The sequence below is a fragment of the Notechis scutatus genome, chromosome 8 (genome assembly GCF_049901735.1).
Source record: "Notechis scutatus isolate UNSWTSFEM ecotype Mainland chromosome 8, rNotScu1.2, whole genome shotgun sequence".
Classification (NCBI taxonomy): Eukaryota; Metazoa; Chordata; class Lepidosauria; order Squamata; family Elapidae; genus Notechis; species Notechis scutatus.
Window position 1 is genome coordinate 12,033,537 of NC_142016.1, and position 19,487 is coordinate 12,053,023.

Genomic DNA, 19,487 nt, shown 5'->3' on the forward strand with positions numbered 1-19,487 from the left:
CCTTGGCCTCAAGCCACATAAGGCTTTAAAGAGCATAACCAGTAACTTTCAATGACCACCCCTGCCCTATTTCTCATTTGAGCAACATGTCCAGACCTAAAACCCTGGCGATCAAGCAGAAAAACAGGGTGCAAATGACGAAGGCCCAGTTCCAGTGGTGCTTCCCGGCCACAGTGGAGACACCAAGGAAGATGAAGATAAGGGTCTCGCTGACACTGCTCCACATCTTCAGGAAATATTTGATGGTTGTGTGGGACTTGTGGGAGATATTGGCCTCCACATAAGGGCGCATCACCACCCCTGCAGCAATCAGCCTGCAAGAAAAAGAGAAATGGGCTATGGGAAGACTGAAGAGGCCAGCAGCATCCCTGATCCTCCTGAGAAGATACTCCATTCCACTAGATGATCACACTTGGAAGGAAAAGATGGAGAGAGGAATGCTTGTAGGAGCTATCTACATCACTCAAAAATGATCCCTAATATAAAATCTTGTGTTAAGCATTCTTTGGTTGTCCTTGGCAATCAGGAACTGCCTACGTGTGAGTAGTAAGTGGGAGACATCTTTCCTCTCTAACCCCTACGCAACGGTAAAATATACTGCTAGAGGAAGTGACCTTCCCATGGCTTCACACCCAGCCTAGACACCCATATGTTCCTTTAGCTTAGAGCTTAAAAAACAACTTTTAATCTTTTCAAACAATTTAATCTATTCTTCACTTGCTCCCTACCTAAGGATGTACTATTTCTGGGCTGTGTTTAAATTGTGTTTATTTATCTTATAGTCCTTTATCTATTTGCTCATTATTTCTTCTTTCAAATGGCTAATAACAAAAATGAGAGACAGACAGACAGACAGACAGACAGACAGACAGACAGACAGACAGACAGACAGACCGAGAGACAGAGACAGGAACTCAGTAAGATCAGGACACAAAATAGGAGGCACCAAGAACAAAGAAGGCCAAGAATTTTGTGATTTCTCTCCACCTATTGAGGAAAGTGGGATAGGCAGATGCTGTTGTTTAATTATATTAAAGCAGAGATGGGCTGCAGCCGGTTCGCACTGGTTCCAGCGAACCGGTAGTTAAGATTCTGCGCAGTTTGGCAAACTGGCAAATCCCACCACTGGCTGGCCCTGCCCCCACTTATTTTTTGGCCTGTTTTCCAGGCTATTTTCCAGGCTGTTTTTACACCATTTGAGGGGGGCGTTTTCAGCCATTTTTCAGGTGAGAATGCACAAATGCAAATCAAGTTCTTGGAGGAAAGAGAGGTTGTAATTCTAACAAATACATTTAATAAATACTTAAAATAAGTCATCTGCCTGTGATCTAAAGCAGGGTGCTCCAAAATTGGCAACGTTAAGACTTGTAGCTGGCTGAGGAATTCTGGGAATTGAAGTCCACAAGTCTCAAAGTTGCCAAGTTTGGAGACCCCTGCTCTAAAGGTTATGATCTAAAGTCAACTTCAACTCAACAAGGAACTTCATGGACATAGCAACAAAACAAAAATGGTTTGCAGGATGTTTTTTTTTTTCAAGTTTGCAGTCTAGCTAGCCTACAGCTCTGGTGTGTCCTTGTGGTCTTCCATTGTGGTTTTGGGGGATTACTAGATGCTACCACGAATGCCCATGAACTCATTATAGTTCTACAGCAGGGACAGGCAACCTGGTTCCCCTCAGATGAATGGACTACAACTCCTACAGTCCTTTCCAAACTCCTCTGCTAATTGGGGCTGATGAGAGGTCCAGTCCTAAATGTCTGAAGGGCACTGCTTGCCTCCATCCCAGTCTAATACTTACGCCATGATGCCTGACAGGTGGAAGACCTCTGCAGACAGATATGCCATGTAACTGTACAGAAAGACGAAAAGAGGTTCGATGACCCGGATGTGGGAGGTGAAGCGGGAGGTGAAGGCTCCGATGATGCCGTAGACAACCCCGACAAAGACGCCCCCCAGGGCCACCACAAAGAAGCTCAGGAAGCCCAGGACGATGTCCGTGAGGGTGACTTTTTCATAGTTGGCAAACTCTTCGAAAAGGTGGTAAAGAACCTGGGGAGACACAAAGGAGGGAGAGAAAAGCTGTCTCAGCCCACCGAGGCAGTGATCAGAGAAAGGTTGCCAATAGGAGTGCCAACATGAAAGGGAATTACTATCCCACAAAGGGAAGGAGGAAGAATGGTGCGGTGGCCTAGAGGTGGAGCTCTTGCCTCACAATCAGGAGGCTGTGAGTTCAATCCTAGGTAGAGGCAGAAATTTCTCTCTCTGGGCTCGTTGAGAATATATCTGTGAATATAACTCCACATTGGTGACAGGGAAGGGCATCCGGCCAATAAACATTCAGCTCTTGTTCAGTCACCCAGACTCCACCCTGTAAGGGATTATGGGGTTGTTAAAAGGAGTTGAAAGGGAAGGATCAAAGGGGAACATAGGTTTTGTTTGTTTTTAATCTGCAGCATTTGTCCTGTTGAGTACAAGCTGGTTATAACTGGTCTCTGAGAATCAGCACAGCAAACCATGCACCAAGCTGGCCTCTTTGGCTAAAACACCAAAACCCTCAATGCTCAGAAGGACCAGTAAAATGGCAGGATCACCATCTCCCCTACCATGTAGGACCAGTCTTTTCAGTCCAACTACCCAGGTACTCCTCAACTTACGACCACCCTTGAGTCCAAAATTTCTGTTGCTAAGGGACTGAACTGAGTTTCGTCCCACTTTACCATCTTGGTTGCCAGAGTTGTTAAGTGAATCGTCACAGTTTTCACAATTAGTAACGTTGTTGTTAAATCAATCTGGCTTTCCTCTTGATTTTGCTTGTCAGAAGGTCACAAAAGGGCGATCACCAGCAACGGGATCCTACCTGTTCCACTACTGGTTTGGGGATGGCGCGTGTGTATGCGCGCACCTAATGCGTGTGCGGCTTTCCCCACACCAGCTGAGGCCTGCAGCCCCAACCAGCTGAGAGGATAAAGAAAAGTGCAAGAGGGAGGGTAGGAGGGACGATCCTGCGCTTTTCTCTTCTTTATCCTCTCAGCTGGTTGTCCAAGTTACTCTCCCTTCTCTCAGCTGATCATTGGAGGCTTTTTTTTTTAACTACCGGTTCTGCTGAACCAGTCCAAACCGGTAGCATACCACCACGGATGATCACCTGACCCCAGGTCATTACAACCGTCATGAATATGAACCAGTTGCCAAGCACCTGAGTTTTGATAGTGTTGAACATGGGGATGCTGCAACGGTCGTAAGGGTGGGAAACGGTCATAAGTCACTTTTTCATTGCCGTTTGTATCACCGAACAAATTGTTGTAAGTTGAGGGCTATCCGGTACAGTTAAGGGAGCCAGCAAGGATCAGTTCTGCCCAATTTCTTTCTCTCTCTCGTATACTGGCTTCCGCATTGTGATCTGAGCCGAGTTCTGTCGCATTTCAAATGGAGACATGGGTTTTAACTGAAGGTATACTTCAATTGTAAATCAAGGTCAACATCTTCATTTAACGACTCTATATAATCCCTTGCGGGCTGCAGTCTTGGCAACTGAATAGAGCTGAGTGTTTACCGGCTGGATGCCCTTCCTGTCACCAATGCGGAGTTTCCACCCCACCCACCCCCAGCAGATATATTCTCACTGTGTCTAGAGAGAGAGATATCTGCCTCTACCTAGGATTGAAATCACAGCCTCCTGATTGTGAAGCGAGAGCTCCACCTGTAAGCCTTCACACCACTCCAACTGTAATAATTTCAGAGGGTGAAATTTAATTTTAATTTCAGTAAAATCGGTCTCAAATCTTAAGTTTAAATTTAGAGCCAAACTTCATATAGAAGAAGAGCAGATGATAAGGGTTTGGCATTTATTTCTCGTTTAATCAAGTGATGGTTTATTAACTGTCTAACTTACAGTCCTGAGATGTCTTCCCTAGTCGTCTTCTATTGAAATACAAACTCAGTTCAGCCTTAATGTGTTTTTTTTTAACTTAGATGCCACCATGTTGCTGGGCAATCATTACCAAGGGCTTCCATGCATATCAGTTGCTCTAACTGGGTGCTTTATTTTTTCTCTCCCCCCCTCCTCTGCTTTTGATATAAAACAAAACTGGCTAAGAATAGAACACTGCACTAACATTTAAAATACTGTACAATTATTTTTAGCCTCCTGTTTGAACATAGCCATCTAAATGTATTTCCGAACAGCCACTGAGAGCAATCTCTGCTACTAAAGTTTGTACGGAAAGTTATTTTATTTGGAGAGGCTGGTGCGGAGTATAGTCAAAAATTTGCTCCCTGGTGAATCCTTTCACTGAAATTTCAGGCACAATAGCTCCCCTGGTTTCTTCTTCCCATACTGATATACCTCCTCTTTCATTTTCAATGGCTTTCCAGTTCTCAAAGTTTTTACTTTTTTATACTTGTATACATGTATACTTACAAGTTACAGCAATAGCACTTACATACCTCTTTATAGTGCCTTACAGCCCTCTCCAAGCGGTTTACAGAGTCAGCCTCTTGCCCCCAACAATCTGGGTCCTCATTTTACCCACCTCAGAAGGACGGAAGGGCTGAGTCAACCTTGAGCCTCTGGTGAGATTCGAACTGCCCAATTGCAGGCAGCTGGCAAGTGGAAGCACTCTGCAGTTCTGCATTATAACCACTGCACCACCATGGCTCAAGGAAGGAAGGAAGGAAGGAAGGAAGGAAGGAAGGAAGGAAGGAAGGAAGGAAGGAAGGAAGGAAGGAAGGAAGGAAGGAAGGAAGGAGAGGAGGAAGGAAGGAAGATAAGGAAAGAAGATAAGGAAGGAATAGCTATAGTACTTAGACTTACATACTGCTTCACAGTGCTTTACAGCCCTCTCCAAGTGGTTTACAGAGTCAACATATTGCCCCCAACAATCTCGGTCCTCATTTTACCCACCTCGGAAGGATGGAAGGCTGAGTCAACCTTGAGCCGGTCAGGATCGAACTTCTGGCAATGGGCAGGATTAGCCTGCAATAGTGCATTCTAACCACTGTGCCATCACGGCTCTTACAGTTTATATTGCAAGTTTCACAACAATATAAAGTTTCACAACAATATATTTTTAAAATACTTTTTTTTTTTTAAAAAAAAAGGATAATCATATACATTTCTTCAAGCTGCAGTACTTACTGATCTTCTAATCTGCATTAATGCACCCCCTGCTACCAATTTCCCATTAGGCAAACGGAATCGCTTAAACTCCCTTTGCCTTCTCTCTTAGGAACCTAAGTTATTTACTGAGAGGACCATATATAGGGAGTCCTCAATTTACGACCCAACAATTTCTGTTGTTAAGTGAAACATTTGTTAAGTGAGTTTTGTCCGGTTTTACGACTTTTCTTGCCACAGTTGTTAAGTGAATTGCTGCAGTCGATAGGTTAGTAAACTGGTTGTTAAGTGAATCTGTTTTCTCCATTGACTTTGCTTGTCAGAAGGTCGCAAAAGGGGATCGCATGACACTTCAACCATCATAAATATGAGGCAGCTGCCACGCGTCTCAATTTTGATCATACGAGATGAAACGATTAGGTGAAAGCAACCGGATCCACACGTAAATGGTTCAAGTTGACCAGTTTATTATGTTCTACCTCTGGCACAAGAATCTCCCCAGGTTGATTGCCTTCCCTTGGGAACAAACAAATAAGGTTTCATGGAACTTAAGAGAGAGGGACAGTCCTACAAGGCTAACTCCCAGCTTGACCCCTCCTCCTGCCTGGATGGGAATTTCCCAACATAATCAGTGATTGTGGTTTACCCCCACCAGAGGTGGCATTCAGCAGGTTCAGACCAATTCTGGAGAATCAGTAGTGGAAATTTTGAGTAGTTCGGAGAACCGGCAAATACCGCCTCTGACTGGCCCCACCCCCATCTATTCTCTGCCTCCCAAGTCCCAGCTGATTGGCTGGGTCTTCTTTGGTTGCCCTGCACAGGAGAACGGAGTTGGAAAGCAGGTTAGTAGGGTGGGGAGGGAATGGGCATTTTGCAGTAACCTTCCTGCAGGAGTGGGAAGAGAATGGAGATTGTACAGTATCCTTCCCCTGCCACACCCACCAAGCCACGCCCACCAAGCCACGCCCACCAAGCCACACCCCCACGGAACCGTAGTAAAGTTTTTTGAATCCCACCACTGACCCCCCACCCTCCTCCGAAGGGAGTTTTCCCTGGCCAAGATGTGTGAAAATGAATACAAGGATCCCCTCCCTTCCCTTCCTCCAATTTCTAATTCTCTAGTAAACACAACCAAAAGTGCCTAAAACAAAAAGACTCATTAGCCACTTATTTCCTATGCAATACTCTCTGCATCTTGGAAGAAGGCAATGTCCAATCATTTCTGCATTGCTATATAGATGTGTGCCTGATAGACATTTTTATTTTTTAACCAACATTGTTTGCCGTTAAGAATTAGATGACAGAATAAAGACCTAATATAACCTGGCTTTCACCAACCTTCACCTTTAATGTGTGCTGGGATGGTCGGGGATTTCAGGAGTTGCAGACCTAAACAAAATATAAAGACCTGCAAATAGAAGTAGAACGTCTATGGCAAAAGAAAGCAAAGATGATATCAATAAATACCGCCTCCAAAACGTCTGGAGCACCATTTGAACACCATTGGCATTGGCAAAAATCACCATCAGTCAATTGCAAAAGGCAGCTTTACTTGGAACAGCTTTAAGACCATCAAAGAACAACATCTGCCTATCCTATGTCCTTGGGAAGAGCTTGATGGCTGGATAAAAATCCCAAATCCAGTCTAAATATCTGCAGCCAATTCTAAAGATAATCTGAATAGCACTGATGACGATATCTTGTTTGGGTAATGAAATGTTTTATTTATTTATTTATTTTGATTTGTCAATCGCTTACAAGATAATAGGTATAAGTATATACATAGTTATGAATATATGAAATGGGTACATATAAGAAAAAAATTAAAAGAAACAATAGGACAGGGACGGTAGGCACGTTGGTGCGCTTAATGCACACCCCCTACAGACCTCTTAAGAAAGGGTTGAGGTCAATAGTAGACAGTCCAAGGTTAAAGTTTTTGGGGAAAACTTTTTTTTGGGGGGGGGAACTGCAAGAAAACGAGCAAGCTCAGAGAGCACCAAGCACTCCTCAACCTGAATAGAGAATATTGCAGGATCTGGAGAAAGCAGACTAAACTGGAGAAAATTACAACAAGAGCAAAAGAAAGCAAAGATAGTACCAAAAATAGCTCCCTTGCATGCAATTCCAACACTTCTGAAGCACCATTGGCATTAACAAAATCACTTGCAAAAGGCAGCTTTCCCCGGAACAGTTTACAGCTTGCAACAATACCTTTAAGTTTAACACCATCAAACAACACCTGCCTATCCCAGATCTTTGGGAAATATTTGAGAGGTGGATAAACATGCCAAATCCAGTCTAAACATCTGGCTGACTGTGCAATGGACAACAATAAATTATATTGATACCCTGCCCAGTTTCCAACAACTCTAGACTTCCTTTTGAAAAAGACGAATGAAAGCCTTCCTTGTCTTAGCCAATTATAACCTGAAACTGGTCCAGCTATCAGGAGCCTGTGTCTTTTCCTTTGAGACTTTGATGTGGTCAGGACACTGCATCATCTCCCTCTCACCCTGTGTGTGTGTGTGTGTGTGTGTGTGTGTGTGTGTGTGTGTGTGTGTGTGGAGAATGGACATCAAAAATGAAAGCAAGATTGTGCAAGATCCAATATGTGTTGGCTCATGTCTGCAGCATCCACTTTCCTGCTGGGGCAGCATAAATTCAGGGCAGGCCAAGAGACAGAACAGCATTGGAGAAGAAAGTAACAGCATTGGGTGTTTCTGAAATTGTTTTTAAGCGTCATGGTGCTTTATGGCAGAAGATGATAGCTTCACTGCATCTTAATCACTTAGTGAGATAATCCAAGGCATCTTCTGGAATCTAGATAGATGACAATTTCCCCAATGATTGATTCCAACACCCAGAATTCATAGCAAGATCATGCTGGTTAGGAAATTATGGAAGCTGAAGTCCACACAAGGCTAGACAAGATTGAGTTTCAACAGAAAGATTAACAGAGTTGGAAGGGACCTTGTAGGTCATCTAGTCCAACCCCCTGCCCAAGCAGGAGACCTTACCCCATTTCTGACAAATGGCAGTCTAATCCCTTCTTGAAAGCCTCCAGTGCTGAAGCTCCCACAACTTCCGAAGGCAACTACTGTTCCATGGGTTGATTGTTCTCATTGTCAGAAAGTTCCTCCTTATTATAAACACTTGGGGATCAGTACTGACCCCAAAAGAACACCTGAAATAAGTTCAACATATTGGTGCTCCCCTCTGCTCGGTCATTGTTTTCTTTATTGTATTGGACTGCAGAATACTGTTATCACATCTGGCTTTCCAAACTGCTAATAAGGACTCAGAGTGGCGAAAAGGCATGTTCAAAAACACAGGTAGCCTTTGACTTATGACCCATATCGAGCCCAAAATGTCTGCTGCTAAGCAAGACACTTGTTGAGTGAGTTTTTGTCCCATTTTAGAACCTTTCTTGCCACGGTTGTTAAATGAATCACTGCAGTTGTGAAGTTAATAACACGGCTCTTAAGTGAATCTGATTTCCCTGTGGACTTTGCTTGTTAGATCACAAAAGTCGATCACCTGACCCAAGGGCACTGCAACCAACATAAATATGAGCCAAGCATCCAAATTTGGATCACTTGACCATGGGGAATGGGATACTGCAATGGTCGTAAAAATGGTCATGCCACTTTTTTCAAGGCTGTAAGCTGAGGACTACCTGTAAATGAAATGCATGCATTTTGCACCAGCCAAATACGGTCCTCATTTTTCCAGAGAATATGTCAACCAGATATCAAAGTCACCAGATTTAATGGGAAGAAAATGCTTGATCAATCAGGTAGGTCCATCAAGGTTTTTCTTTAGTCCTCATTCTCTGACATCAAAAGGTAGCAGCTCAGAAATAGAAATGCTGCCCTCGGGCAGAGCACTGGCCAAGTCCAACTTTTCAAGCGTCAGGAGAGTTTGCTCACTACGGAGGTTAGTTCGAACTAAACAGAAGAAAACTGGACAAAAGAGGAGAGACGTATATCATTTTGGCATCTCTCTGAATTTACAGAGGCCTTCTTGGACCATGTAGCAATCATGACTTTGCACAAATTAGTTGCTCCTTCGTGCCCTTTCGTTGTCCCAGCTATAAATAAAATAGCATGGTTAAAGCCAGTTTTTCCACTCCATCCTTTCTGCTCTTTCAAATGCCTCCTGATGAGGAAGGAAGAAGAGACTGTCGTGCCCCTGGTGGAGACTGATTCTGAGGGAGAGGAGGAACAGCTGACAGGGAGTGGGAGTGTGGCTCCGGAGGTTGTGGAGGAGGCTGGGGAAGGGCAGAGGCCAGCTGAGCAGTCAGAGGAAGACCCAGGCCCATCCCCTACCCATCCTAGGGCACGCAGGGAGGAGAGGATAAGGGAGAGACGTGGTCTCCTCGGGAGGAGAGGGCCTTGATCTTCTTCATGGGATGCAGCTGTGACAACTGAATAAGAGTATGGATGGACCTGCTGGAAACAAAGCGTGGAAATATCTCTAGTTTATAGTTTCTCTCTGAGTTTGGCGTCCTTCCCAGTGTGTGTTATCTGTGGACGTCCTCCAGCACTTATCTTGTCTGCTGCTTTTTTCCTTCATCGTGTAACTGTTTGTGTGGGAGTTTTTTGTCTTCCATCAAAGATATTCGCAGCTTGGAAGCAAAGTGAAGGAATAAAAGGGGCTTCATCTGTTTTCTGTGACAGCGTTTGTTTTGTATCCCACCCTGGGTCATCACAGAGACCTTCCTTGTGTTAGAGACCGAAAGCAGAGTGGATCTCTTACATTAAGCCATAGCAGATTCCCCAGAAAATGCAACTTAGAATATAAATGGGTGTGCAAGAAAATCCCTTCCCAGTTATGATCGTTTGCAGTAATACTCTGCATGAGATAGAGTGGGCAGAAGACAAAGTCTACTTCAAGGGTTGCTGTGTAAGCTGTATGTGGCAGACCAGACAGGAAACATGATCAGATGAGCTAATTCTACTGTCAGGGCTCCCACTAATGAAATCAAAACTCTGAGGCCTGGACTTTCCTCAAAGTTAAATTTAAGTAGGAATGCCATATAGGCACAGCTGGTGAAAACTTGACTCTGAAGGACCCGAGGTTTTCTCCACCCAAATCAAAACCCAAAGTTCATGCCCCCCAGGTCACACATCCATCTCATGGCCCAATCAGGTCACAGTCCTCCTCCGGCTGTCTCAGGCCCACGCCTTCCAAGCACCTGGTGGGGATATCCTTGGCTCCCATGGGCAAGAATGTTATTTCTACCTCCCCCTTCATGTTCCCACAACATGGGAACCAGCCTTGCTGTGGCAGCCCTGAAGATTTTTCCAAAATGGTTTCCGGGCTGACATCTACTTTATTGTAAGGTTACATTAGCAGAATCTTGCAAGTCTCAAAGTGCTTTTCTTCCCTCCTGGTTCCCTTTACAGCCTCCAACCTAAGAAGGGTCTTTTCTGAGCCCCTCCCCCACCTATTGTGGGCTAAACTGCCTTTTATCTGTTTCCTTGGTGGCCCTATCTCAAAACCATTTGCATATATTACACCCTGCCTACAAACCATCCTGCCTGCAAACCATCTGTCAGTCCTGCCCCAACTTAGTCCCTTAAGCAAGAACAACTCTCAATTCCATTCAGTTGTCCTGACATCAGTCTCAAAGTGTGATGTCCCGGGGCATGGCACAAAGGCAACACAGCCAGATAATCAATAAGAGTCCCTTTATTAGCTCCAACTTTGCCCCCAATGTCCAGGTTACCTTCCGGCTGGAGAAAAATTCTCCCAGGAACAGCCTTTGACTACAACAAATCAAGTCCAAAACATGGTCAACACAAACTGTAATTATAAGTCCACTCAAGCCAAAATGAGGTAGTTAGTTTGGCAGGGCAGGAGCAAGAATTCCAGACATGCAGGCATGACAAAACTCACAAGGTTGGGGAGATGCCGGATAAGCAAAGACAACACAGGACAAAGTCATGTTCACTCCAGCAGTCAGCATTCACTTCCTCTGCAGGCTTGGGTAATATTTCCTGCCAATGAGGAAACAGCCTAGTTTAAAGCTCAGGACTGTAATATTCTGTAAGAGTGTTCTTGAGAAACAGAAAAAGTCATAGACTAGGCCAGTGGTGGCTAACCTTTTTGGGCTCCTGTGCCAAAAATTGTGAGCGTGCTTGCACTTGTGTGCTCGCATGCCAGCACCCAGAAGGCAATGCACACACCCCCACACCCCCTACGCATGTACACACAATCCCCACCCACCCACCCACCCCACCGCCCTTACCTGCACTGTGCCTCACAGCTGATTTTCGGCTGGTTTGAGGCCTTTCTCGGCCTCCCAGAGGCTTGAGGAAGTCTTCTGCAGGCTTCTGCAGGCTTTGCAGGCCGAAAACTAGTCCCGTTTCGTCACTTCCGGTATTGTCGGAAAAACAGGAAGTGATGAAACGGGGCTAGTTTTCAGCCTGGAAAGCCTGCAGAAGCCTTCTTTAAGCTTCTGGGAGGCCGAAAAAGGCCTCAAACCGACCGAAAATCAGCTGTGAAGCACGAGCATGTGCAGTGAGGTAAGTTTGCCTGCAGCTCGCGTGCCGGCACAAATGGCTCTGCATGCCACCTGTGGCACATGTGCCATAGGTTCGCCATCACGGGACTAGGCAATGTTATGTTTGTTGCTGTTGTTCAGTCACTCTGTCCGACTCTTCGCTACCCCAGGACCATAGATACTAGGCTCTCAGGTCTTCCACAGTCTCCCAGAATTTGCCCATCTTCATGCTCATTGCATCGATGACACTATCTATCCATCTCATCCTCTGCCATCCCCTTCTCCTTTCGCCTTTCCCAACATCAGAGTCTTCTCATCTCATTACGTGGCCAAAGTAATTTGAGTTTCATCTTCCATATCTGTCCTTCCAAAGAACAGTCAGGGTTGATCTCCTTTAGGATCGACTGATTTGATCTCCTTACAGTCGAAAGAGACTCTCAAAGGTCTTCTCCAGCACTCCACAATTCGAAAGCATCAATTCTTCAGTGATCCTATAAGAGGCACCTTAGTCCACAGAAGCAACAGGGCATGGCAAACGTCTCAGAAGAGACACTCCCTAGTTTCTGGCTTGTAAAGGTGAGGGACAGTGATGTCCTTCCAGACTTGCAAGATACTGTTACTATAATTTTAGAATAAAGGTAGCAGTGTTAGTACTCATAGCTGATGCTCCTTGTCCAGTCTACCTCCAAGGGTTGGTAAGGAAAGTCCATGAAGCACAACATAGCATTGTCCTTCCATACTTCACAATCCTCCTTCATCCTTTGGTATCTGCTGTTGGAGGTAACACTCTCTCTAATAATAGGGCTTGCCCTATTTCCAAAATAGCAGAGAACTGGACCTCAGAAGATCTAACAAGAGAGCTACAGAGGACAAACAATTGGCATTCCAACTCTCAATAATTTGTTAACCATCCCACTGACAACAAACCTCCACCAATCAATTCAAGTGTTAATCAACCAATTTATTTTCAAGTCATTCCAACAGGGCCCTTGCTTTATACAAATAATCTCATAATTGATTGTTGCTGCTAAGTTGTCTACATCTTGCCACACTACTGATTTGCCAATTTCCCTTGACTGAGAGGCTGGTCTTCTCTATCCTTCCATCCATAACTCAGAATTACTTCAACCAAAGCTGACATTTTCCAATCTGTTCTGAGTTGCTCACAGAGCTGTGAAATCTAAGATAAACCTGCCAATTTTTTAACTGTAAAAGGTGAAGGTGCTAGTTGTTTCCGGCTCTAGGGGGCTCATCTCCATTACAAAGCTGAAGAGCCAGTGCTGTCCGAAGACGTCTCTGTGGTCATGTGGCTGGGATGACTAAATGCCAAAGGCGCATGGAACGCTGTTCCCTTCCTACCAAAGTGGTCCCTCAATTTCTACTTGCATTTTTTACATGCTTTCGAACTGCTAGGTTGGCAGAAGCTGCGACAAGTAACGGGAGCTCACTCCATCACACAGCGCTAGGAATTCAAACCGCCAAACTGCTGACCTTTCTGATTGACAAGCTCAGCGTCTTAGCCACTGAGCCACCCCGTCCCCTTATTTCTCACTGTAAACTAGGGCAAACCCTCCAGATGAGATCTGCACCCACCCACCCTCCTGACCTGAAGACCTGGCTCTACCACTTGGCCTGGGGCCTCTACGGGAAGCGGCACCACTCTGGAGGAGGCTACTGGATTAAGACCCCACCTCTCCCCATGTACTTTGTGCTTGTAAATTATCATTAGTATTGTTAGTTATTGTTTTATCATTTTAAAGTGTATCTGTTTTTAATGTTTTGTAAGCCATCTAGTCATCTCCAGATGAGATAGGAGGCACCACAAATTTAAAAAATAAAATAAAAAAAAATAAAATGAAAATGAAATAATGGCAAATGATGGTCACCTGACCCTGGGACTCTGCAATCCTGGTAAATATGTACCAATTGCCAAACACCTGAATCTTGATCCTGTGACCATGGGGATACTGCAGTGGTTTTAACTATGAGTACCTGTTGTAAGTCACTTTTTTCAGTGTCATAAGTTTGAATGAATGACACTGAAAAATGACACTGAATGAATGACTAAATCAGGCTTGTCCAACCCGCGGCCCATGGGCTGCATGCGGCCCAGGTCGCCTCGTAATGCGCCCAATGCCCACCCCAACCTTCATGAAAGATCCAGCGAGGAGGAGGAGGAGAGGCAGGCACGAGGCGGGCGAGGTGAGCAACAGAAAGGCGGGCAGCCGCAGCCCAAAAGTCCCGCCCGCCACCTCCTGCTGTTGCCGCCGCCGCCGCCACCGCTGCTGCATTTGCAGGAGAGGTAGGCGCGAGGTGGGCGAGGCGAGCAACAGAAAAGGTGGGCAGCCGCAGCCCAAAAGTCCCGCCCGCCACCTCCTGCTGTTGCCGCCGCCGCCACCGCTGCTGCTTCTGCCCCCGCCGCCACTGCCGCCGCTGCTGCTTCTGCCCCCCCCGCCGCTGCTGCTTCTGCCCCCGCCCGCCGCCGCCGCTGCTGCATTTGCAGGAGGAGAGGTAGGCACGAGGCGAGGCAAGCAACAGAAAAGGCGGGCAGCCGCAGCCCAAAAGTCCCGCCCGCCACCTCCTGCTGTTGCCGTCGCCGCCGCCACCGCTGCTGCTTCTGCCCCTGCCGCCGCTGCTGCATTTGCAGGAGGAGAGGTAGGCATGAGGCGGGCGAGCTTTCTTCCCCCTCCCCCACCCCACAAAATTTGGCCGGAAAATTATAAAATAATAAATAAATAATTTTTAATAAATAATAATAAATAATAAATAATAATTTTATTTTATTTTATTATTTTATTAATTTAATTTAATTTAATTTAATTATTTAATTTAATTTAATTTAATTTAATTTAATTTAATAATTTAATTTAATTTAATTTAATTTAATTTAATTTAATTTAATTTAATTATTTAATTTAATTATGTGCGGCCCAAACCAAATTTTCATCTTCTAATGTGGCCCAGGGAAGGTGAAAGGTTGGACACCCCTGACTAAATGAATTATCATGTTCGAGGACTACGTTGTTTTAAATAAATAAGGTATTAGACTACCTGAAAAATAATGCAGTAAATTTAAAAACAAATGCATGAGTATGTTTCATGAAGTTAAAAGATTTTGTCCAAACGTTGCCTTTGGTTTCTGACATTTAGCAGGCTTCACCTTAAGAAAGCCCTTCTGTCTTTTTCCAGTTGCTACGTATCTGTTGATGTCCTGGAAGGCTTTTTTTTAGTGGCCCATTAGCTATTTTAGTTTCATTTGTTCCAAATTATGTTTAGGGCTGTATCATTTTCTATTGGATTTTGGATAAATATTGCTAGGCACTTGGGGAATCTCTGATTAAGAGGCTGGAATGAATGCTTTAATTTTTAAAAAGGGTAGTAACTTTTCAACCAATGTATTATGAAGTCCATTAGCCATGACTAAAGTGAATGAATCCCCATATTCAGGCCAATCTGTTGGTCCAACTACTTCAGTACTGTCAACAGTGGCTGGAAGCAGGTCCTCTGTGTCAGGGCTCCAACAAACCAACCCCATTCAAATCATAAATTTCTAGCCGCATCTCTCAGAGTAAAAAAAAATTGATTTATTAGGAGTGACCATGTCGGCATTACCTGGGTGCAGCTGACCCTAAGACACATAATTCATTTCCCTCTTGACCCTGGTCTTTCCCCCACCCTCTGGATGTATATTCTCCAATGGGACACATCCATAGCCAAGAGTCATCCATCATGCTCTCCAGTAATAATCTTGCCCGCCAACAGCTTCGGGCTGCCTAGCAATTATCTGAAGCATTTCAGGAATGCACTACTCTCCACTCCCTTTCTGCTGGCAACTAAAAAGACCAAAGAAGTATTTTTTTGGTTGACATTCTGAGCTTTAGAAAGGACCTTTTTTACCCACTTATCTGAAGCTCTTAAATTAAATAAATTAAATCTACAAACTGATGGAATGCAATGCATGTACTGTGCTACAAGGCCAACAGCCGAATCCAATGTTAGCAACTAGAACTTATGGTCTCCTTGCTTCTAGTATAGGGCCTTAACCACTACAATAAACTGTCCCTCTTAAATATGGTACAGCTCATATTAAATTGGCAGAGATTTTCTCACATTTCAGGAGAAGAAGAAAAAGGACTTTCCCCTACTTATCTGTGATCTTCTGCAGACAAACTCGGTTTTCTATCCCTGGGCTAATATTTAGGAAGACAAGAAGTAGATGTCTATCAAATGAATGTTCAGTTCATCCCGAGCAGACACAGGATATTTTTGACTAAGAGAAGCTAAGAATCCAGGGATGCTAAGAAATCAAAAGGCAAAGTGATCCTTCCTTTGAGTTTCCCTTGGCATCAGCTGATCCCTTGTGGAGACAAGAAATCTCTCAGCTAATAATACCTACATCATCGATATCTGCATGCAGTGTGTTTCCTTGGGAGTATGGACATTGTGTTGAATGCGTACAAGACATTTTCTGTCTCCTCCTCCTTTGCTGCCTTGTGCCCTAAATCAAGGGTCTCCAAACCTGGCAACTTGAAGACTTGTGGGAAGTATTCTGGGAGTTGAAGTCCACAAGTCTTCAAGTTGCCAAGTTTGGAGACCTCTGCCCTAAATCCACAAAGACTTTTTTTATTCCATGACAAAGCCACCTCTGCCAAAGCTGCACTCTACTTACCACAGTAACGGCATCATTCAGCAACGATTCACCAAACACCAAGATGTGCAAAAGTTCATTGATGTGAATCTCCTCAAATACAGCCAGCACAGCCACAGGGTCCACCGCCGAGATGATGCTGCCAAAGAGCAGGTTGTACAAGAGGCCAATGTCTGATAAAAAAGGGCCACTTATCTGGCAGACGGCGTACATCAGTGCCCCTACGAAGAAAGCATTCCATAATGTCCCGATCACTGCAAAAATCAAGATGGTGCCCATGTTCTCAGTGAACTGGCGCAAGGGCAAGAAGTAACCAGCATCCAGGATGATGGGTGGGAGAAGGAAGAGGAAGAAGACTTTGGAATTTAGGACTGGAGGGGTTTCTCCCACGGCTTTAATGAGCCCACCAACCAGCAGTCCTACGACAATGAGTAAGCAGCTCTCAGGAACTATGTTGGAAATGGTTGGAATCACGTGGAATCCTGTAAGTAGAGACAAAAGCAACACGGTCAAGATTTTAGTAGCTTTAGTAAAGCTGCATCCTTTGTATGTTCCAGTTCTACAGTTTTGCCAAGAAACTAAATTTACATCATCTATGATGTTACCTGGTTTGGTAATGAAATGTCTGCAAGAAAACAACCAAGCCCGAAGAGCACCAAGGAGGCCTTATTACACCACCTCCTAGAATCTGGGTGTGAAAGACTGAAGGATCCTGAAACAAGACTTGGTCCTTTAAAGAAACACAGTTGCACATTTTGGCTCCAGGACAACCTGATTTCGGCAGCAGAATACATTGGATTCTGTGATCAGCCTAGATTATGCAAAGTGGGAACGTTACCATGAAGATGTTCTTAAGTCATTAGCTGCAATGTTACATGTATATACCCTGGAGGAAATTCCAGATAACTTAGCTCGTCTTATTAGGTTTGATAAATTGAACAGCTAGAACGGTTTATCTGTAATGAATCTGCATCTTTCCTACCACATCTCCTCTCCAATTTAATTCCCATCTTGTATCACATCCAGAAGTAGACTTGAATGAGAGGAGGAACCTGGCAGAGTTTAATTATTGACTGCTCTTCCTTATTTAATGTCATATGTATCATCATTTCCTTATTTCCAGTCTGGGCTTGGCATGGTGAGGTAGCCCAAAACTACATCATCCCCTCCAACAGACAGTGATCAGCAGTCTGGGAGGAACCTGAGCCTGCAAAAATGAACCAAACATTTTTGGGGGGAGGGTCTGTTCTTAAACATGAGAGCAATTTCCAGAAAAAGAGCAAGAGGACTGAATGCATTCAGGGATAGCATAATGCTGGCCAATTTTTGGAGGTGAGATAAAATGAAGTTGTTAAATCCCAGATAGGAACCATTCTCATTTTGATGTTTTATAGAATTCTTTATTGGCCAAGTGTGATTGGACACACAAGGAATTTGTCTTTGGTGCATACGCTCTCAGTGTACATAAAGAAAAAATAAAATACATTCATCAAGAATCATAAAATACAACACTATTAGGTTAGATTAGCAATCAAATCATACTAGGAAACAAATAAAACAATATAAATTGTAAAGATACAAGCAACACGGTTATAGTCATAAGTGGGAAGAGATAGGTACTAGGAAGGATGAGAATAGTAATACAGTCTTAGTAAATAATTTGATAGTGTTGTGGGAATTATTTGTTTAGCAGAGTGATGGCATTCAGGAAAAAACTGTCCTTGTGTCCAGTTGTTCTGGTGTGCATCATTTTGAGGGTATAGCATCATTTTGAGGGTAGAAGTTGAAACAATTTATGTTCAGGATGTGAGGGGTCTGTAGATATTTTCACAGCCCTCTTTTTGACTCGTGCAGTATACAGGTCCTCAATTGAAGGCAGGTGGGTAGCAATTGTTTTTTCTGCAGTTCTAATTACCCTCTGAAGTCTGTGTCTGTTGGGTTGCAGAACCAAACCAGATAGTTCTAGAGGTGCAGATGACAGACAGGAGAGTTTCTCCTAAAGTCTACCGCCATTTCTACGGTTTTAGTGTATTTAGTTTAAGTTTGTTCTGGATGCACCTCAAGGCTAGTTGTTCAACCTCCCAGAGACACTTGATCCCAGCCCTTTCCTCCCTTCCCCACAACCCCCGTTATCAATTTTTTACATTTCTCAAAATACAACTTGGTATTTTGCTTAGGGACAAAAATGATGGTAAGCACAGCATGTTGTATCTTTAATTCTCTGGCATAGGAACTTTTTTCATAAGAAGCAGCCATTTTTAATAAACACTTCAGTTGCTTCAATCTTCCATGCTGAACTTCTGGGCACAAGAGACCATCTGTTTTAAGTGGAACCTGTTGAGCTAAAAAATAGATCATCAAACTGCAATTGTTTAGTACAGGGCTGTCAAACTCACGGCCCGCAGGCCAGATGCATCATGTGCTGGTCATGCCCACGGCCAGTTTCGCAAAAGGAAAAAAAGTCACGATACGTCATGTGATGATGCCGTAACGACAGGAGTTTCACACCCCTGGTTTAATATGTGCAACCAGCTACGCAAATATCCACACTAACAGCATCATAACAAAGCTGATATCATGCAAAATGCTTCTTGGGTGTCAGACAAAACTTTGATAAGATGAAGGCCATCAAGCTGATGGCAATCTGTGTGATCATTGGATGGCATAAAGGAAATAAGAGATGCCTTCTCAAAAAAAGATATGGCCCTACAGCTTTTTCTTAACAATTGTGGCGGAAATGGGGTTGTAAGTCTATCACAGTCACATGATGTCTTGCTTAATAACTGTATTGGCACAGTAACCAAATAGGATGGGTACAGACTTCAACAGATAGTTAGGACTGCAGAAAAAAACTATTGCAACCAGCCTGCCTTCCACTAAGGACTACTGACGAGCCAGAAAGAGGGCTGAGAAAATATCTACAGACCCCTCACACCCTGGACATAAACAGTTTCAATTTGTCCTCCTAAGATGCTGCTATAGGGCATTGCACACCAAAACAGCTAGACACAAAGATAGTTTTTCCCTGTGCTATCACTCTGCTAAACACCTAACTCCTACAGCACTGTCTTATGCCTAAACATATGTAGTAGGCTGTCTTGCTGGTATCCTTGTCACCTTCTTATCCTTCTCATCTTCTCATCTTTCTCACCTCTATTCTTTCCTACTACCTTGTCCTATTGGTAAGATTTATCAATTGTTGTTTGTATCTT

At 44.1% G+C, this 19,487-nt stretch overlaps 1 protein-coding gene across 1 annotated transcript in view; it reads right to left on the reverse strand.

Annotated features, from left to right (window-relative positions):
- SLC9A1 (solute carrier family 9 member A1) overlaps window positions 1-19,487 on the reverse strand; it is an 80,746-nt gene that overhangs the window by 15,144 nt on the left and 46,115 nt on the right. Inside the window, exons 2-4 of the mRNA XM_087970665.1 lie at window positions 16,297-16,757; window positions 1,799-2,049; window positions 97-314 (exon numbers count right to left, since the gene is read on the reverse strand). Of these exons, the coding sequence (XP_087826791.1) occupies window positions 97-314; window positions 1,799-2,049; window positions 16,297-16,757 (930 nt within the window). The remainder of the gene's footprint in view (window positions 1-96; window positions 315-1,798; window positions 2,050-16,296; window positions 16,758-19,487) is intronic.